The 17,548-nt window shown below is 42.5% G+C and overlaps 4 protein-coding genes across 4 annotated transcripts; all 4 read left to right on the forward strand.

Moving 5' to 3' along the window:
• Window positions 1-391: 391 nt before the first annotated feature.
• Bfra_003390 (putative glutamyl-trna amidotransferase subunit protein) lies at window positions 392-2,827 on the forward strand (the record flags this gene model as incomplete). The annotated part of the gene is made up of 11 exons (XM_037333796.1): window positions 392-505; window positions 561-967; window positions 1,027-1,451; window positions 1,510-1,609; window positions 1,657-1,768; window positions 1,822-2,019; window positions 2,066-2,181; window positions 2,253-2,411; window positions 2,464-2,540; window positions 2,593-2,673; window positions 2,730-2,827. 11 exons carry the CDS (start codon window positions 392-394, stop codon window positions 2,825-2,827), a joined length of 1,887 nt encoding a protein of 628 aa, XP_037193883.1.
• A 4,033-nt stretch (window positions 2,828-6,860) lies between these two features.
• Bfra_003391 (uncharacterized protein) lies at window positions 6,861-9,702 on the forward strand (the record flags this gene model as incomplete). Its single annotated transcript, XM_037333797.1, has 3 exons — window positions 6,861-6,941; window positions 8,498-9,157; window positions 9,271-9,702. The coding sequence occupies 3 exons, from the start codon at window positions 6,861-6,863 to the stop codon at window positions 9,700-9,702; spliced, it is 1,173 nt and encodes a 390-aa protein (XP_037193884.1).
• A 1,361-nt stretch (window positions 9,703-11,063) lies between these two features.
• Window positions 11,064-12,323, forward strand: Bfra_003392 (putative alcohol dehydrogenase protein; the record flags this gene model as incomplete). The annotated part of the gene is made up of 2 exons (XM_037333798.1): window positions 11,064-11,351; window positions 11,406-12,323. 2 exons carry the CDS (start codon window positions 11,064-11,066, stop codon window positions 12,321-12,323), a joined length of 1,206 nt encoding a protein of 401 aa, XP_037193885.1.
• Window positions 12,324-13,354: 1,031 nt separating this feature from the next.
• On the forward strand, window positions 13,355-17,251 carry Bfra_003393 (putative dna-directed rna polymerase ii subunit rpb2 protein; the record flags this gene model as incomplete). The annotated part of the gene is made up of 3 exons (XM_037333799.1): window positions 13,355-15,745; window positions 15,802-17,030; window positions 17,089-17,251. The coding sequence occupies 3 exons, from the start codon at window positions 13,355-13,357 to the stop codon at window positions 17,249-17,251; spliced, it is 3,783 nt and encodes a 1,260-aa protein (XP_037193886.1).
• Between the last annotated feature and the right edge of the window lie 297 nt (window positions 17,252-17,548).

Consider the following 17,548-nt stretch of genomic DNA (forward strand, 5'->3'; position numbering starts at 1 on the left):
TTCTAATCGATTGTTCTTTTCCTCGAGAAGACCCGGATCCATAATCTAAATGATCAAATCACTCAATCATCAATCGGCCACTTAATTAATTAATCCAATTGGGTAAACTAAAGAAAAGAAAACTACCAAAGGATTCACCAGTGTTACATCTACTCTCATGCGCTTCCGAAATTCGAGGCGCTTATAGTATTCAAGACCAGGCAGCTTTCTTCAAAAATTCCAAAGTATTGTGCATCAGAACTTGTTCTAATATAATCACGCCAACAAACTTCACCAGAAAATCCTATTGGTGTGCTGTTCGACGATTCAAGCCACTGCGATTTCCCCTGTCATAGTTTGTTATCAATCTGTCTCCAAGTATCAGACCTTTCTTCGTGAACTGTTTAAAACTATGGCGGGTAGAGCTTCCCAGCAGCTAGATATACCAATGCTGAAATCATCTTCATTGATCGATTCAGAAGTGATGGTGACCATAAACAATCTACAATATCTGTTGATTGATTGCGTATGTTACATTCGGATTTTACATCAATCACACCGTATGATTAACTGAGTTTCAGAAACCACAATCCTTCCTCAACTTACACTCGGATCGTGAGAACATTGCAGCATTCGTAGTTGTCTCTGTGAACAGTGGCGACAAAATTGATGAGAAAGATCTCCAAAAATTTCGTTCCATTTATCTAGACCCAGACGACATCTTTCAACCGGCCTTTCTGAACCAGATTGTCTTTCTAGGTGCAGAAGAGAATGACATCGATTTGCAACCTTCTGCGCTTTCTCTTTTTGCCAAATGGAATACGAAAGAACGATATTTCGTGTCTTCTCAGAACAGAAAAGATGATATTGCACCGGGTCCTTACATTTTGTATCGAGGTCGGATCTACGAGCCTTGGAGAGTTTATAATGATGATAGCCTCTCTATGATGATCTCATTCAAGCCGATGGGTGGATATGAGAAGAGACAGTATGCCTTCCCATCCTTCATTGTGTTGATGAATCTCTAGATTTAATAAATACTCATAGAATGCTTGCGGAGCTTGACAACACTTCTACTGCAAACCAAGTCCGGATGGTTGTTCCCTCCCGGTCCTACTCAGTCATAAAAAGCTCAGATAAGCCTCTTTCGGGTGTCAGAATAGCCGTGAAGGATATCTTCGATATCAAAGGGTTCAGAACCTCGCTTTGTAATCGGGCATGGACTGAATATCACGCTCCAAAATCCGAAACAGCTCTTTCTGTTCAACGACTACAAGATTTAGGTGCTGTGATTGTTGGTAAGACCCGCTTAAATGCAATGGTAGTAAGAGAAGAAACCATGGAATGTGTTGAATTTTTGGCTCCATTTAACCCAAGAGGTGATGGTTACCAGACTCCATCTGGAAGCAGCACTGGTAGCTGTGTCGCTGTTGCTGCTTATCCATGGCTTGACTTCGCTCTTGGCTCTGATAGTTAGTATTTTTGCGAAGGTAAAAAGAAGCTTAGCCGCTGACAGAGGTTATGATCTAGCAAACGGCAGTTGTAGAAAACCTGCTTATTGGATGGGATGCTTTGCCATTCGTCCGACAACTGGGGCTCTAGATACTCATGGTGTTGCGTCTTTCTGCCCGTCAGTTAAATTGGTCTTTTCCGCAATGTAGCTAATTTACTTTACAGCTACTTCGACGTACCTGCCTTCTTTGGGAGAGACATTTCTCGTTTTCGTGACTTTGCCAATCTATGGTATGGCAGTTCGCCTCAAATGGTAAAGTCTGGGGTAAATTTGAAAGTGGGTCTCCACCAAGCTATACCTCTATTTCGCTAACCATCTAACCAATTTAGGCTCCGACTACAATTCTTTATCCCCTCGACTATCTTCCAACCTCAAGCAAAGCTCAAATGGACTTGATAGATTCGTTTGTAGGAGATCTCGAGGGATTTCTCGGTGTTAGAAAAACTGAAATATCGTTGGCGGAAATGTGGCGCAATACCTCTCCGAAGTCTGCTGAAAACATAGAACTATCTGACTATCTGGAAACTGTGAGCTACATGATATAAGTTTTTCGTATTGTACTAATCTTTCGAGGCCGGAACACTCCCATATTACAAGGACGCATGTGGGAAATTAGATGGGTTCGTCGAAGGGTACAAGAAGAAATTTCATAAAGCGCCGTTCTTTCATCAGGCTTTACACTGGAGATGGTATGCACCAATTCTTTTACTTTTATCCCTTCATCTTCATAGATGCGGACTGTACCTAATGTAGAAAGCAGGGAACAAGCAAATAAGACCACGCCAGAGGCACGTGACGAAGGGTGGGAGCGCATCTACACGTACAGGAAGTGGCTTCTCGCGAATGTGTTCAAAGATGGAGCCATAGTAGTTCTTCCTATTGATGAGGGCAAGCCCAACAATCGAGAGAACCCACCACCGTAAGCTCTCTCGTGACAGATTCCGTCTTGTCTCTGATCTAACTGCTCTCAGCCCCTTCGGACTATTAAGTGGTTATTCTCCTCTCTATCTATCACCAATAGCAGGCACTCCTGAAGTGACTGCCCCAAGTAAGTAAATTGGATTTAATCGGATAATTGTGGATTCTAATTGCTATTTTAGTTGGTGAAATCACATATTTTTCACAAGTAACACAGCGAGAGGAGCCGCTTCCTATTAGCGTTTCAGTTGTATCTTGTCCAGGTTAGCGCTCTCATTGAACTTCCTCAAGCTTATTTGTTGTTAAAATTTGTATGCAGGTACGGACCTTGATCTTATCGATCTTGTGCATGAAGTCTTGAAGGCAGGAGGAAAGTCTGTGCGCGTTGCTGTGGGCAGGTCTATTTTTGAGAAATAATTCCGAGGCAACGCTGCGTTTTGAAATTCACTTGGGAATTTGGGTTTATATTATTCCATTTAACTCCATCTAATAAAGAGTTATCCGTTCTCTACTTGAAAAAATTCCCCATATGTGTAAATATATGACTCGTCCTAGCTAGTCTACTGTAGCCCTTTCCAGGTCTAATTGTTGATTTGGTTACCGAGATTTGAAGCACTTCTTCGTCTTGAGTTGTAGCCAGCAAGATACCACAGTGCATACGAAAGTGCCACAACCCCCGCAGCCACAGGAGCAAATATCCATAACTGAAGTTCCCCCTGTCCAAAAACTGCAAAATTCATTCCAAAGATGGAGCATGTGAAGGTTAAAGGGACAAAGATTGTTGCTAATAATGTCAATTGTTCAACACGCTGTGCATTCGCGACACCTTTCGCGGCTTCTTGGAATGCTGCTGTATTCACAAGCGATTGCATGCCCTTCTGGCAACCTTTCGACAGTAGCTCGGCCCGCTGACTGAGATGTAAAAAGTCATTCAGTAAAAGGCCTCTCATACTGTCAGCGACCTCATGCTGAGCAGTGCCTGGGCTAGCTCTCGGCCATGCAAACTGATCTTGACTGCTTAGCACAAGAACAGTCTCTTTGATTCTATCGATATGATCATCGATAATCCTTCTTAAATATTGAAGATTCACCATTGAAGCTTTATTCAAGTTTTTTGACACTTCTAGCTCGTGGTTAATTACATCATTGATAATATTCAGAAACTGTGCTTCCGACGCAGCCGAAAGTCTAAACACATCGCTTATGGCGTAGAGAGTGTCGTGAGAAAATATCTCCTTATCTAGAAATTGACCATATTGAAAAGGAAGTAGGCACGCGTTCTGGTTTGCTTCCCATGATTGTATGGGTGCAGAGGGTATAGTTTCTTGGGAGCGATTATTGCAAAGAGAGAGGTAATCACGATGTTGAAGTATTGGAAGTATATACGTCGCCCAAGGATTGGTATTATCGTCGGGACACCACGGACCGGGAATGCTGTTACTCAAGTCGCGTGCATTGTCCATCCATATCATAGCTAAGATTGTTTACTGTTAGTGTCAAACTACATATAGTACCAGAGATTACGTACCATTCCACGAATCTGCGGTTTTGTTGATACAAATAGATATAGTCTGTTCGATGACGCTAAATCTACGACTTAAAATCGAGAAATTTCGCACAACCGAATCTCCGATGACTGCATTCGAATTCAGACTTATATGATATCTTCTTAATTTAGTGGCTGCTGCCGCACGCAAGTCTTCTATATCTTCTGGTATGGATGATATCTTTCTTTCGAGTTCGCAGATTGATGTAATATTCAATCGAAATATGTTTTTCATGTAGGATGGCAGGAGTGGAGTGGAGTGATGATTCATACCATTTCCCACTGGAAATAGTAAATGTCTTTGGTAGAAAGCAGGATCGACTCCGTACACCACAAAGACAGCACGTAGCCAGTCCGCATCTGGGAAACCACGTAAAAAAACGATGCGTGCTTTTTGGGTCGACTTCTGTTCATGTTTTTTGAATATCTCTATTCCCTGGGTATTGCATTCGAAAGCTGTAGATGGCACGCCAGGCATTCCAAGGTTATAAGTAATGAGAAAAGGCTCGGATGGTCGCGATTTATGAGGACTATTCTTGTAACTTGGCAACTGCTGAAGAAAGTTGGCCAGATAATCATAGTCGTTCCCCGGATAGAGTGCTATTTTCCCGTTCAGTTTAGAGTGATGTAGCACATCACTCTGTATGTTGTAAGAAGCTGCTGTAAAGATCAGTTAGTTTCAACACTTGAATCGAATGCACAACCTTTTCTAGAACAAAAAGAGCAGGTCCACAGATTTTTACCAATATTTGTGAGGAAACTTACTCATGATCCTTTAGTGCTTTGTAGACGCAGGGGAGAATTGTGAGTTATGGGATTGGCAATAGCTACAGAGGTCCTAATGGGTGATGGTATAATGTAGGCAAGTTATGTCCATTAGAAACTTATTGGTGTAAAGCCTTAGGAGATAAACTCCCTGATACTCTTGAGGCATACTTTAAAAGCAGCATGATATGCTTGAAGATGTATACTAGGTAATCTGGGTTAAGGCTGAGAACTCTGTTTCTACCAATTACCAAGGCTGTCATTCTGAACTCATTAGTTCATTGCTCATTACGATTCATGCCAAAATGAAGATCAGGCTATATATGGTTTGTAGAGATTGGCACTCGTCCAAAGCTACCTAACTTTCAACTTCCCTCCTCCCTCAGATTAAAAAAGGGTGTAGCAACTCTAGAATCTTGAATATAGAAAAGCACGCAGAAAGCAGTTTATGCAGAAAGAAACATGTGTGAGGGAATTTGATTAAGGCATCAAATCCCTGCAGTGTGTTGTACAATTGGCCAATGATTCGTATTTGCCTGAACAAATTAAATCCCGAAAGCTAAATGGCGTTTCGCTACACTCAGAAAAAGAAGAGATAGCCGGTTTATCTATTGAACAAGTATGCTTGAAGCTGACAGAGCTAACTGTTATTGATTCCCGGTAAAGGTGCATCTGCACATAGTGACGCCCGTTGTTACCCTCTGTTCAGCTCTTCTTGCTCTTCTTGAATGTTGCAAGGCTAACATTACCTAGATCCTCCAATATTGGTGTCGAATAAATGGAAGATAACGGTCGGAGTTTTTAATGAGAGCAAGTAAATCATAATCTAAAACCAATAAGAGCTGGGAATAGTGTGGTGTCTGCAGAGGTAGCAGATGGAACTCTGCAAAGAGTGGTAGATCAAGCGGCAGGTTAAGTAGTGTTCGGGCATGTGATGGCGGGGGAGCTAGTGCAATCAGAATCACGTGATGAAAACTCGATGGGAATTCTTTGTTTTGTGTTTATCATCGCTCTAAAGACACTACCACTAATGCACATCTTCATTGTTTCTATATTTACAACAATAATTGTACATATCCTAATCATTTATATTACCATTTAGCTATATAATAACAATAATCAATAATCATATAAAAATACGAAGTTCAAACCAAAATTATAAGTCCTATTCGAGACCCTCCAAAATACCCAACTTTACCATTACTTAATATTTCTAAACGAACTCTCCTGGGTCCTGTGCTGAAAGCACTGGAAGGTACCAATCACTCCTAGTATATAAAAGCCAGAGAGCCTCTCGTATTTTGCATCTAGAGAGAGGGAGAAAGTAGAATACTTCTTTGAGGACCATGCAAGTTCATTCTATTGGCGAAAAAAATTCTGGGCGGGATCAGAGGCAGAGGCTACGTAATTTTTTAAACTTGCAATTTTACTTCGGTTCGCATTGAATGCAGGCGGTATGATGTTGACAGCTAGGCCTGTGAAAGTTAATTATTCACATGTCTTGCTATATGAGGCATGAGGTAGCAGTAGCTTCCAAACCCTCTGAGTCCAATGAACAGCTATCGAGTAGCTTTATTTCTAAGCTTTGTTTTGATATTCGCATATCGATGTATAAGATATTAGTGGTGCATGTTGTAGTTCTCGAGGATTGACCATGGCTACGGAACAATCCAATGAAAGATAGGCAATTACTTCAACTTTGTGTCTTGAACCAGAAGATCATGCTAGCTGCAAACATCATGGCTTGTAGGATTATGCATACAAAAAGTGCGCACATGAATTAAGAATGCGAATGGATTGACCTAGGTTTCGGTAGGAGGCAGAAATGGCAGCGTATCAGGCATGGAAGAAAGCAGCACCTAGATAGTGGAATCTGGTTCTGCTGCTCTTGAGTTGCAAGCGTATGTAAGTGCTGCATCAATTTTAACATTTGGAGATAAAGACGAGGCAGATGCACCGAGTCTAGTTGATAATGAACTTACGATTTAATCGTGTCATGTACTCCCCTCAAACTTTCAATTTAGTCGGCATCAAGGCCGCAATTCGATTTCTATCACTGGTTTCGGGTTTGAATCTGGGGCTTCTTTGATCCCTCCATAGTTGCTATACCGCATACCATCCTCTCTTAGCGAATTTCACATGGAGCTCTATGGCGGCCCCATAAGACGACAGAGGGATGACAATCAATCTGCAAGAGAGGAAGCTCAAAATTGGATTGAGGTTTGTCACACTCTAGAAATGAATAACTTGGAGGAGTTGCATATCATTTTACATTGTTACACATTGCGTGTTTCAGAGAAAAGACTCTTGAAGCCTCTGATGATGATCGATAGTATCGAAGACTTTCCGGTAGATTTGCCTTGAGAATTGGAACGAGCGATTAATCCTCTTGACAACGAACAGGTTTTACCTTTTAATCCGAGAAAGACCATTGCTTGACGAAGATGCTGCACGGAGTTTATAAGTTCCAGGTCACCCTGACAGGGGAGGGCATAGATTACCGATGTAAAAGTTGGGCCGCTTCTTGACACTTCCATTTCATATACTTCGATGAGACTGAATGGAATGGATTGAGATTTCATAAATACAGTAGTAACTGTGGGATCGCAGCCGAGATATAAGCTTCTCTCACCTTCTTGACCGTTGACATGTTGGCCAAAAGAATGTCTCGTAATGGTCGATCACCCGTCTTGGAAATGGGACATTGAGTAATTACTTTCCAATCTGGGAATCTGCGAATCTACTCTTTTATGCAAATTTCTTATGCCACCACCCCTAGTCGCTGACCCCCCACTGTCAGCATAGAGTGCAATGACCTATCACACAGTAGTAATTCTATGGGCTCCAGTCTCCCCGATGAGTCATTTGGGCTGATGTAACAGTATAAGTGGAAGGACACCCGTTGATGTACAATAATTGATGTCCATGGGCAAATTCTACATTTCATCTCTTCTTTGTCTATCCTTCCTTTTTGCGATTACAGCATTGGTTGTTGTATAACGTGGTATTAAAGCAACAACAATGAATGAAAACAATCACATTGGTGAGTTCGCCATGGATAACAGTGGACAATGTTCTTTATAGATTCCCGGACTTGGTGATATATCTTTATTCAGCGAATTACCCAAAAATTCGCGATTTCGCCAATGATCAGATGATTGGGAAGAAGGGAAGAAGGATGGGTACCAAAGCCCCGTCTGACAGCTCGAGAGCTGGCCATGATAGGTCTCACCAATTTCTTGACCGATATGCCTAACTGGCACATAGGTGTTTTCAACGACAAAGATACTGCAATATGGCACGAAATGACTATGAAAAATAAATTGATAAGTGAGAAAGTTTGAGAGTGGCGTTTAGCTGAGTTGGGAGACAAGGCAAGGTTGTTTAGTACTACAAATCGTGTTCTTGCTTTGGATGCCGGAGCCTGTGTTTCCAAATTAGATAATACCGTACCTAAAGCGCCAATGAGAGAGTTGAACACGACTATCGAGGAACTGCGCGCTCAATCCGACAAAAATGACTGACATATTTCTCATCGGGATCAACAAGTTGTTAATCTTGTCGACCCATCATTGTATCCGCTTGTTTACGGAAAGACGAAAGTTTTACTGGAGGGAGGAAGAATTGGTCTGAATGACTTTTCCAAGTCATACGGGCATGGCATCACTACAGAAATTCCACAAGTCCACCCAAAGGGAAGCAATGTGGCAGGTGCTGCTAACGCACTGAAAAGGCTGGGCGTCCCCTTCTATAATGATGAAGATCTCTACCGCTAGTCAACAAACTACCAATGGCTTCCATTCGAGGTCGAACTTGATAAGACTTCTGACACTTCCGTGCGTGTTACCTCCTACATCAACAATCTACACCCTATTAAAAACAAAGGACTATACGGCATTATCGAACAGCTTGCAACATTAGGCACAGAGCCTTGGAATGATTGTTTGCTGAAACGCGAGCATGGACGCGTTCCCACCCGAATTAGAACACATGGCACAGTGGGCCAAGAGGAAGAACTAGGTGAATCTTTAGCAACGACCGAAAGGTCGAATGATAACGACCTCAATCATCCTGAACCAGGAACTGCATTCACATATGAAGAATGGAAAGAAGGAAAAAATGGTAAGTCCATTGTAGATCAAGCTGTATGGGAAGGCATTCCCGAGCATGCATGGCGCTCAGAAGGACGGCACAAGTATATTGACACAGCCCACGAATTCTACAGCATTTCCCTACAAGAAAGCTTTCGAGACAAAGGACTGCAAGGTTTTGTGCAAATTGGAAGTATCGACCTGGGTGAAAGGGATAAACAATTTCCTGGAACTGATTGGAACATCGACGGAACGCGGAGTGAGCATATTGCTGCTACATCTATATATTTCTACGATGTGCAGAATATAGTAAACATGCAGATTTCCTTTCGACAAAAAACTTGCGTGAGTGAATAGCATACCATCGTTCGGACGATGATCTTTTTGCGAGAACTTTTGGTATTGAGGAAGATGGGTAATATGATGATGAGGGGTTTCATTTTGCTCCTGCTACTAAGGATTTGGGCTCAATAGCTGTGGAGGAAGGGCGGTTATTGAGTTGGTCCAATGCGTTGCAATACAAACTTGAGCCTTTTACGAGAAGCAGTCTTACAGAACCGGGAAATGCGAAATTTATCAAACTTATGTTGGTAGATCCACACTATCGAATCTGTTCGACCCAGAATGTACCACCGCAAAGTCATGATTGGTGGGTTAATGAAGTCTTTGCAGAGGAGAGTTTAGGAAAAAAATTGCCAACGGAGCTCCTGAACATGATTGATAAAGTTGTGGATGTATGGCCGATAGGGAGGGATGAAGCGAAGAGAGATCGGGATAATTTACTCGAAGAACATCGCTGGGCGAAGGAAGCCGAGGTTCGTCTGGCGGAGGCTTGGTATGGGTGGTGTTGTTGTGCTCGCCATATGGCTGGGTATTGCCGAGATCATTGAGGGAGATGGTTGGGTATTCAGATATATTTGAGGTGGATATTTTCTGCAAAGCAGCGTTTTATTTTCTGTTGCATTAGGGGCTTGTGGAAACCACATGGAGAGCATTGAAATGGTAATTTTAGCTTGCTGTTTCTTTGGTACCACGAACACGAACTCATGGCTAACACCAAATACTAGGTCTTCTCTCTCAAAATTTCTTCCCATTCAGCAGCCTTCATCTACCATCCATCGTCAAACCTCACATGGACACCATTTTGACAACAAGCTGCAGATAACATCGGATACACAAGGGAGTGCAAAAGAACTAACCACAGCAATGAACATAGCTCCCACGCGCACAACAATTGAATCATATATAATTCCTTCAACAATGTTCCACTCGGAAATTTAGACACGGACTTAAGGCTGTCGATAAAAACCTAAAACTGCCAGGTCGTGCACGTAGGGAGAATCCCCTATGCATAATTATCTCGGAATATCCGCAAAGCACAATTGTCTGTCCAAACAATCAATGATGTCAGGAATATGCTGCACAGTCAATTGAGCTTGGCAGCATCTGATTTCTAATCAGCAGTAGCTGCTCGAGAAGCAATTGCAATAGGAAGCACTCGCTTCCATTGACAATAGATATTTTTACCACTTTTCGAACTCGACGATTCAATAAGGTTACGGCATTCGTTGCATTCCAAATGATTTTTGTCGATCCGAGTTAATCTATTTAATCATAGCATCATTGGAAGCCAATTCATACTTTGGGATGGACTGATTGATCAAAACCCTTAATTATCGTTCAAAGGGTCCAAGAGTTATACCCAATTGGCTGATGTCGATACGTATCATCGATATCAACGAGCGATCCACAATTATCTCCAAGCCAAGAGACCTCGGCATCGGTAAACAATTCCATCCCTCCTTATTAACCCAATTCTCATAAAACCTGAAGTGCATACATAATCTACTTCATCGGAAACCTGTCTTTCCTTACATCTCCATATTATTTTCATATCTAGATCTTTCTACCCCGATTATCAACAAAGCCGACGCTATTGCCCGAAACGGAGAACTCCATTTATGATAGCGCGGGGTTTGCTACACTCTATTCCTCGCTAGCAACCCTATCGACATCATTGTTTTTACTAGTTTGAGGATTCTCGTGTTCTTTCACAGGAAGCTTTGTTTACTTGCTATCTAAAACCATATGTGATTGGTGCCTTTTGCGGATTTAAAATAGCTTTACTTCATCCAGACTCTTTGGATTGGAATCTTCGGCCGAAATAGAGTTTGGAAAAAAGTGGAGTTCACTACATCACATATCATACCAAGACGCAGTGACCTGGATTAGATCATTGAATACATATACCATGTCTACACCCACGAAGACTCCAGCTTCTGTAGCTACAGATAGAATCCTCTCTCTAACAAATCACTTAAAAAACTCTTTGAATCCATCCGACGACTTACACAAAGCAAAAACAATGGCATCTTCATACAAATTTGAAGGATGGATGGCGTTAGACAAGGAGGCGGCTAAGGGAAACATGGTATGGCAAGAATTCGAGCCAAAGGCTTGGACGGAGGATGATGTCGATATTAAAATTGCCTACTGCGGTATCTGTGGGTCCGATATTCATACATTGAGATCTGGATGGGTATGTACTTCTTTTCTTGGACTATGGAAGTGAGAAATAACGATTTGGCTATAGGGCGCGACAAAGTACCCAGCTTGCGTAGGACATGAGCTAGCTGGTACTGCTGTGAAAGTGGGAAAAAACGTAAAGCACATCAAGCTTGGTGATCGATGCGGTGTTGGTGCACAATCAAGTGCTTGTCTGAAGCCTGAGTGCGAGGAATGTGCAAGTGGAATGGAGAACCATTGCACAAAAATGGTTGGAACTTATAACGGAGTTTATCCCGATGGTTCCAAGTCCTACGGCGGTTACGCAGACTACTGCCGTGCTCCATCGCATTTTGTTATCAAGATTCCTGATGGACTGTCTCTTGCCGAAGCAGCTCCTATGTTGTGTGGAGGTGTTACAACCTGGTCACCCCTTGTCAACAACGGAGCCGGGCCAGACAAGCGAGTCGGAATAGTTGGCATCGGAGGCTTGGGTCATTTTGGTCTTCTATGGGCCAAGGGCCTCGGCTGCAAAGAGGTTGTGGCAATCTCCCGATCAAGCGGAAAGAAAGCCGATGCAGAGAAGATGGGTGCCACCAAATTCATTGCTACAGACGAAGACGAAAATTGGGCCAAGAAGAACGCTAGATCTCTTGACTTGATCGTTTGTACCGTCTCTAGCCCTAAGATGCCAATCTCTGGATATCTTTCATTGCTAAAAACTAAGGGTGAATTCATTCAGGTTGGAGCTCCAGAGGATGTAATCCCAGCTTTGAATATGTTCGCCTTCATTGGAAAGGGAGTAAAGCTTGGAGGTAGTGCAATTGGTACACCAAAGGATATTAGTGACATGTTGGAGTTTGCTGCCAAGAATAACATCCATCCTTTCATTCAGGAGAGACCATTATCGGAGGCAAACCAAGCTGTTGTTGATATGGAGGATGGAAAAGCTCGTTACCGTTATGTTTTGGTTAACGAGAAGCATGCAAAGGAGTTGAAGCAATAAGCAATTTTGATAAATGTGTATAAATGTATATACATGTATATAAAGAATAATTGAAATAATACACAGGCAAGAGATAAAAAGTATCTATGTGAATCAGAAGTGTTATATAATCTCAATTTGGGAATAATAAATGTACACAAAGAACAATAAAACGATACGTATAGAAGAGGAGAGGGATATTCATAAACATTAGAAAGTAATCTAGAGTCCGTCCAATAAATGTCAGAGGCTCGATACTGGCAGCGATACTGGCAGCCATATAACGTTCAAGCAACTGTATAAGCTCCAATAACCAAACAAACTTTTTCCTACCATTCAACTCAATCCTGAACTTTAGAAAATCATTAACAAAATTGATTGTTTCTCATCACCATTTGAGGTCAACAAACCAAGATATCAAGCATACCTAATCATGTCAAGATACCTAGGTAGTGAGACTATGCAAGTAACAGAGCTTCCAAGGTTGAGGATTAAACTTTGAAAGAGATCAAGTCGTAGTGTTCTTGAGAATAAGTTGCTCAGTTCTCGTTAAACAATCACTGAACAAGTGGTGAATGCATTCCACAAGGCTCGCAGGAGAATACTGTAAAGGGGTGTTCTTCGGCTCGGCTATTAGTTTGTCCGAGCCCCACGCTAGTCTCAAAAAGCTAAGCTTGATTTGCAATTCTACGGTTTACACTTTTGCTTATATGCTCTGGGCAACTTCTTTGAAAGGCTTCCCGCCAGCTCGAATTATTTCTGTACCTTCATTAATCTCACCTTGAATTTTGAAACTTGAGCCTCAACATCAACAGAACCATTATCATCGTGCCAGTCTCCAAATTTCTTCAACTAATTTTTGTATGATCTTTATGCCACTGTTTCTTTGTTCTTGAGGTCCTTTTTGGTCCTGGGGACGCGCCAATCTTTTGTTTGAGGCGACAGCTCTCAACTTTGCCTTTGCGACAATTCCAACTACAACTCCGCATTCCATCAAACTTCCGATCTCAACTCGATTCGCATACAGATAGTGGAGTTCAAATTAATACAACATGGCTGATTACGAAGAGGGATACGAATATGATGATTATGGAGAGGAGGATGCAGGTATCACGGCAGAGGACTGCTGGACGGTTATTTCTTCCTTCTTCGAAGCAAAAGGTCTAGTTTCGCAGCAACTCGACTCTTTCGATGAATTCGTCCAAACTACTATGCAAGAACTTGTCGAGGAGAATTCACAGCTCACGCTTGACCAAAATAATCCACCTTCGTCCCACGACAATCCTATCGCACTCCGTCGATATGAAATCAAATTCGGCACCATCATGCTTTCTCGACCGGCTATGACCGAAGGTGATGGAAGCACACAAGTCATGTTACCACAAGAAGCTCGTTTGCGAAACCTTACCTATTCAAGTCCTCTTTACATTGAGATGACGAAGAGTACTCAAGTCGCTGTAGAGCGTCCTGTTCCTCTCAACGAGCTTGATGACGAACAAGAAGCTGAGATGGTGAATGGCGGAGAACATCCTACACGATTGGTCTGGGAATATGAGGATGGTGACCCAGAAGGCCCTAAAGGTGCTCCACTTCCAGAACAAGTTTATATCGGAAAATTGCCTATGATGTTGAAGTCGGAATTTTGTATATTGAAGGGTCTCGACGAAGATGAACTCTATGGATGGAACGAATGCCCTTACGATCAAGGAGGATATTTCATTATCAACGGAAGTGAGAAGGTTCTGATCGCTCAAGAGCGTAGTGCCGCCAACATTGTTCAAGTCTTCAAGAAGCCAGCGAACAGTGCAGTGTCATACTTGGCTGAAATTCGAAGTGCTCTGGAGAAGGGTTCGCGCCTTATCTCTTCATTGCAAATCAAATTATATGACAAAGGTGACAGCAACCGAGGAGGTTTTGGTAAAACCGTCAAGTCAACTTTACCTTATATCAAGGCAGATATCCCTATAGCCATCGTCTTTCGCGCACTTGGTGTTGTATCTGATGAAGATATTTTGAACCATATTTGTTACGATCGAAATGATACTCAAATGCTCGAGATGTTGAAGCCATGTATTGAGGAAGCTTTCGTCATCCAAGATCGTGAAGTTGCCCTCGATTTCATTGGAAAGCGTGGTAACGGTACATCTTTGACTCGCGATAAGCGTATCAAATACGCCCGCGATATCATGCAGAAGGAGCTGCTTCCTCATATTTCTCAAAAGGAAGGTAGCGAAACCCGAAAGGCATTCTTCTTGGGTTATATGGTTCACAAGTTACTTCAATGCGCTCTTGGTCGTCGGGAGACTGATGATCGAGATCATTTCGGCAAGAAGCGTTTGGATTTGGCTGGACCTTTACTTGCAAAGTTGTTCAGAAATCTGTTCCGTAGATTGACGACAGATGTGTACAGATACTTGCAACGTTGCGTGGAAAACAACCGAGAGTTCAATTTGACTTTGGGTGTGAAATCCACAACAATCACGAACGGTCTGAAATATTCTTTGGCCACAGGTAACTGGGGTGATCAGAAGAAGGCAGCAAGTTCTACCGCTGGTGTGTCTCAAGTGTTGAACAGATATACCTTTGCTTCAACGCTTTCTCATTTGCGCCGAACCAATACACCTATTGGACGTGATGGAAAGATCGCCAAACCTAGACAACTGCATAATACACATTGGGGCTTGGTCTGTCCGGCAGAGACGCCCGAAGGTCAAGCTTGTGGTTTGGTTAAGAATTTGGCTCTGATGTGTTACGTTACAGTTGGTACGCCAAGTGATCCAATCGTCGAGTTCATGATTCAACGAAATATGGAAGTGTTGGAGGAGTATGAACCACTCCGAGCACCCAATGCAACAAAGGTTTTCGTCAATGGTGTTTGGGTTGGTATTCATCGAGATCCTGCTCATTTGGTCAAATGTGTCCAAGATCTTCGTAGATCACACTTGATCTCTCACGAAGTTTCACTCATTCGAGAAATTCGTGACAGAGAGTTCAAGATTTTCACCGATGCAGGACGAGTGTGCAGACCTCTATTGGTTATTGACAATGATCCTGACAGCGCCAACAAAGGTAACTTGGTATTGAACAAGGATCACATTCGCCGTCTGGAGGATGATCAGTTGCTGCCAGCAAACATGGACAAGGATGATAAAGTAAAACACGGATACTATGGATTCCAAGGTTTGATTAATGATGGTGTGGTTGAGTATCTGGACGCCGAGGAAGAAGAGACCGTCATGATTACCATGACACCTGAAGATCTGGACATCTCTCGACAACTCCAGGCTGGTTATCAAATTCGTCCTGATGAAAGTGGTGATTTGAACAAGCGTGTCAAGGCACCTATCAATCCAACTGCCCATGTCTGGACGCATTGTGAAATTCATCCAAGTATGATCTTGGGTATTTGTGCAAGCATTATCCCCTTCCCGGATCACAATCAGGTAAGCTTTAAGTTCAATGAATTTATTCATTCAAGGCTAATTTTATTGCTACAAAGTCTCCTCGTAACTGTTATCAATCCGCTATGGGTAAACAAGCTATGGGAGTTTTCCTCACTAACTTTGATGTTCGCATGGATACCATGGCCAATATTTTATACTATCCTCAAAAGCCTCTCGCCACTACACGTTCTATGGAGTTCCTAAAGTTCAGAGAACTGCCCGCAGGTCAAAACGCCATTGTCGCTATCATGTGTTACTCTGGCTACAATCAAGAAGATTCTGTTATTATGAACCAAAGTAGTATTGATCGTGGATTGTTCCGAAGTTTGTTCTATCGAGCCTACACTGATCAAGAAAAGCGTATTGGTATGAACGTTGTGGAACAATTCGAAAAGCCATACAGATCCGATACTCTTAAGCTCAAGCAGGGTACATATGACAAACTTGACGATGATGGAATCGTGGCCCCTGGTGTTCGTGTCACTGGTGCCGATATTATTATCGGAAAGACCGCACCAATTGCTCCTGACTCTGAGGAAATGGGTCAGCGCACAAAAGCTCATGTCAAGCGTGATGCATCAACACCTCTTCGAAGTACCGAGAGTGGCCTTGTTGATCAAGTACTTATTACCACCAATGCCGAAGGTCTTCGATTCGTCAAGGTCAGAATGAGAACTACCAAAATCCCTCAAATTGGTGACAAATTTGCTTCGCGTCACGGACAGAAGGGTACTATCGGTATTACATATATGCAACAGGACATGCCGTTCACTAGAGAGGGTGTAGTTCCAGATCTTATCATCAATCCCCACGCTATTCCATCTCGTATGACAATCGCACATTTAATCGAGTGTCAATTGAGTAAGGTTTCTACTCTGCGTGGACTTGAGGGTGATGCTACACCATTTACCGAAGTCACTGTCGATTCTGTTTCTAAGCTTCTCCGTGCACATGGTTACCATTCTCGTGGTTTCGAGATCATGTACCATGGTCACACTGGTCGTAAGATGATGGCCCAAGTCTTCCTTGGTCCCACATATTACCAACGTTTGCGTCACATGGTCGACGACAAGATTCATGCACGTGCCAGAGGTCCCGTACAAATTCTAACCAGACAACCCGTAGAAGGTCGTGCTAGAGATGGTGGTCTTCGTTTCGGAGAGATGGAACGTGATTGTATGATTTCTCACGGTGCTAGTGCTTTCTTGAAGGAGAGATTGTTTGAGGTTTCGGACGCTTTCAGAGTTCATATCTGTGATATCTGTGGACTCATGACACCAATTGCGTAAGTCTATGTGCCATTTGAAAAAAAATGAAAAAAAGTTATGCTGACCTAATTATAGTAAAATCAATACTGGTTCCTTCGAGTGTCGTCCTTGCAAGAACAAGACAAAGATTTCCCAAATTCACATCCCGTACGCCGCTAAATTACTTTTCCAAGAATTAGCAGCAATGAATATTGCCACGAGAATGTTCACAAAGAGATCTGGCATTACGGTGCGCTGATTTTGTACGATCTAATTACGACTGGATGGGGGTAGACTATGAATTTCCTGGCAGGAGAAATCTTTGCATATCGTGGCGTTTGGGAGGGAAGAAAGATTGTGACCATTAAGAAGGGGCATTCAAATTATTTGCATAGGATGAAGAAGTTTGGTTGCGTTTCTCGTTCGCAGAAATGTTCTGCCAAATATTCTACGTCATAGTGCTGAAGATGCACAGAAAAGCATTATATTGGGCGCACATCATGAAATTGGATGGTGCTGCTGTATCATATTAAGATTTTTCTTTAGGCATAAAGAA

The sequence above is a fragment of the Botrytis fragariae genome (genome assembly GCF_013461495.1).
Source record: "Botrytis fragariae strain BVB16 chromosome Unknown tig00000045, whole genome shotgun sequence".
Taxonomy (NCBI): Eukaryota; Fungi; Ascomycota; class Leotiomycetes; order Helotiales; family Sclerotiniaceae; genus Botrytis; species Botrytis fragariae.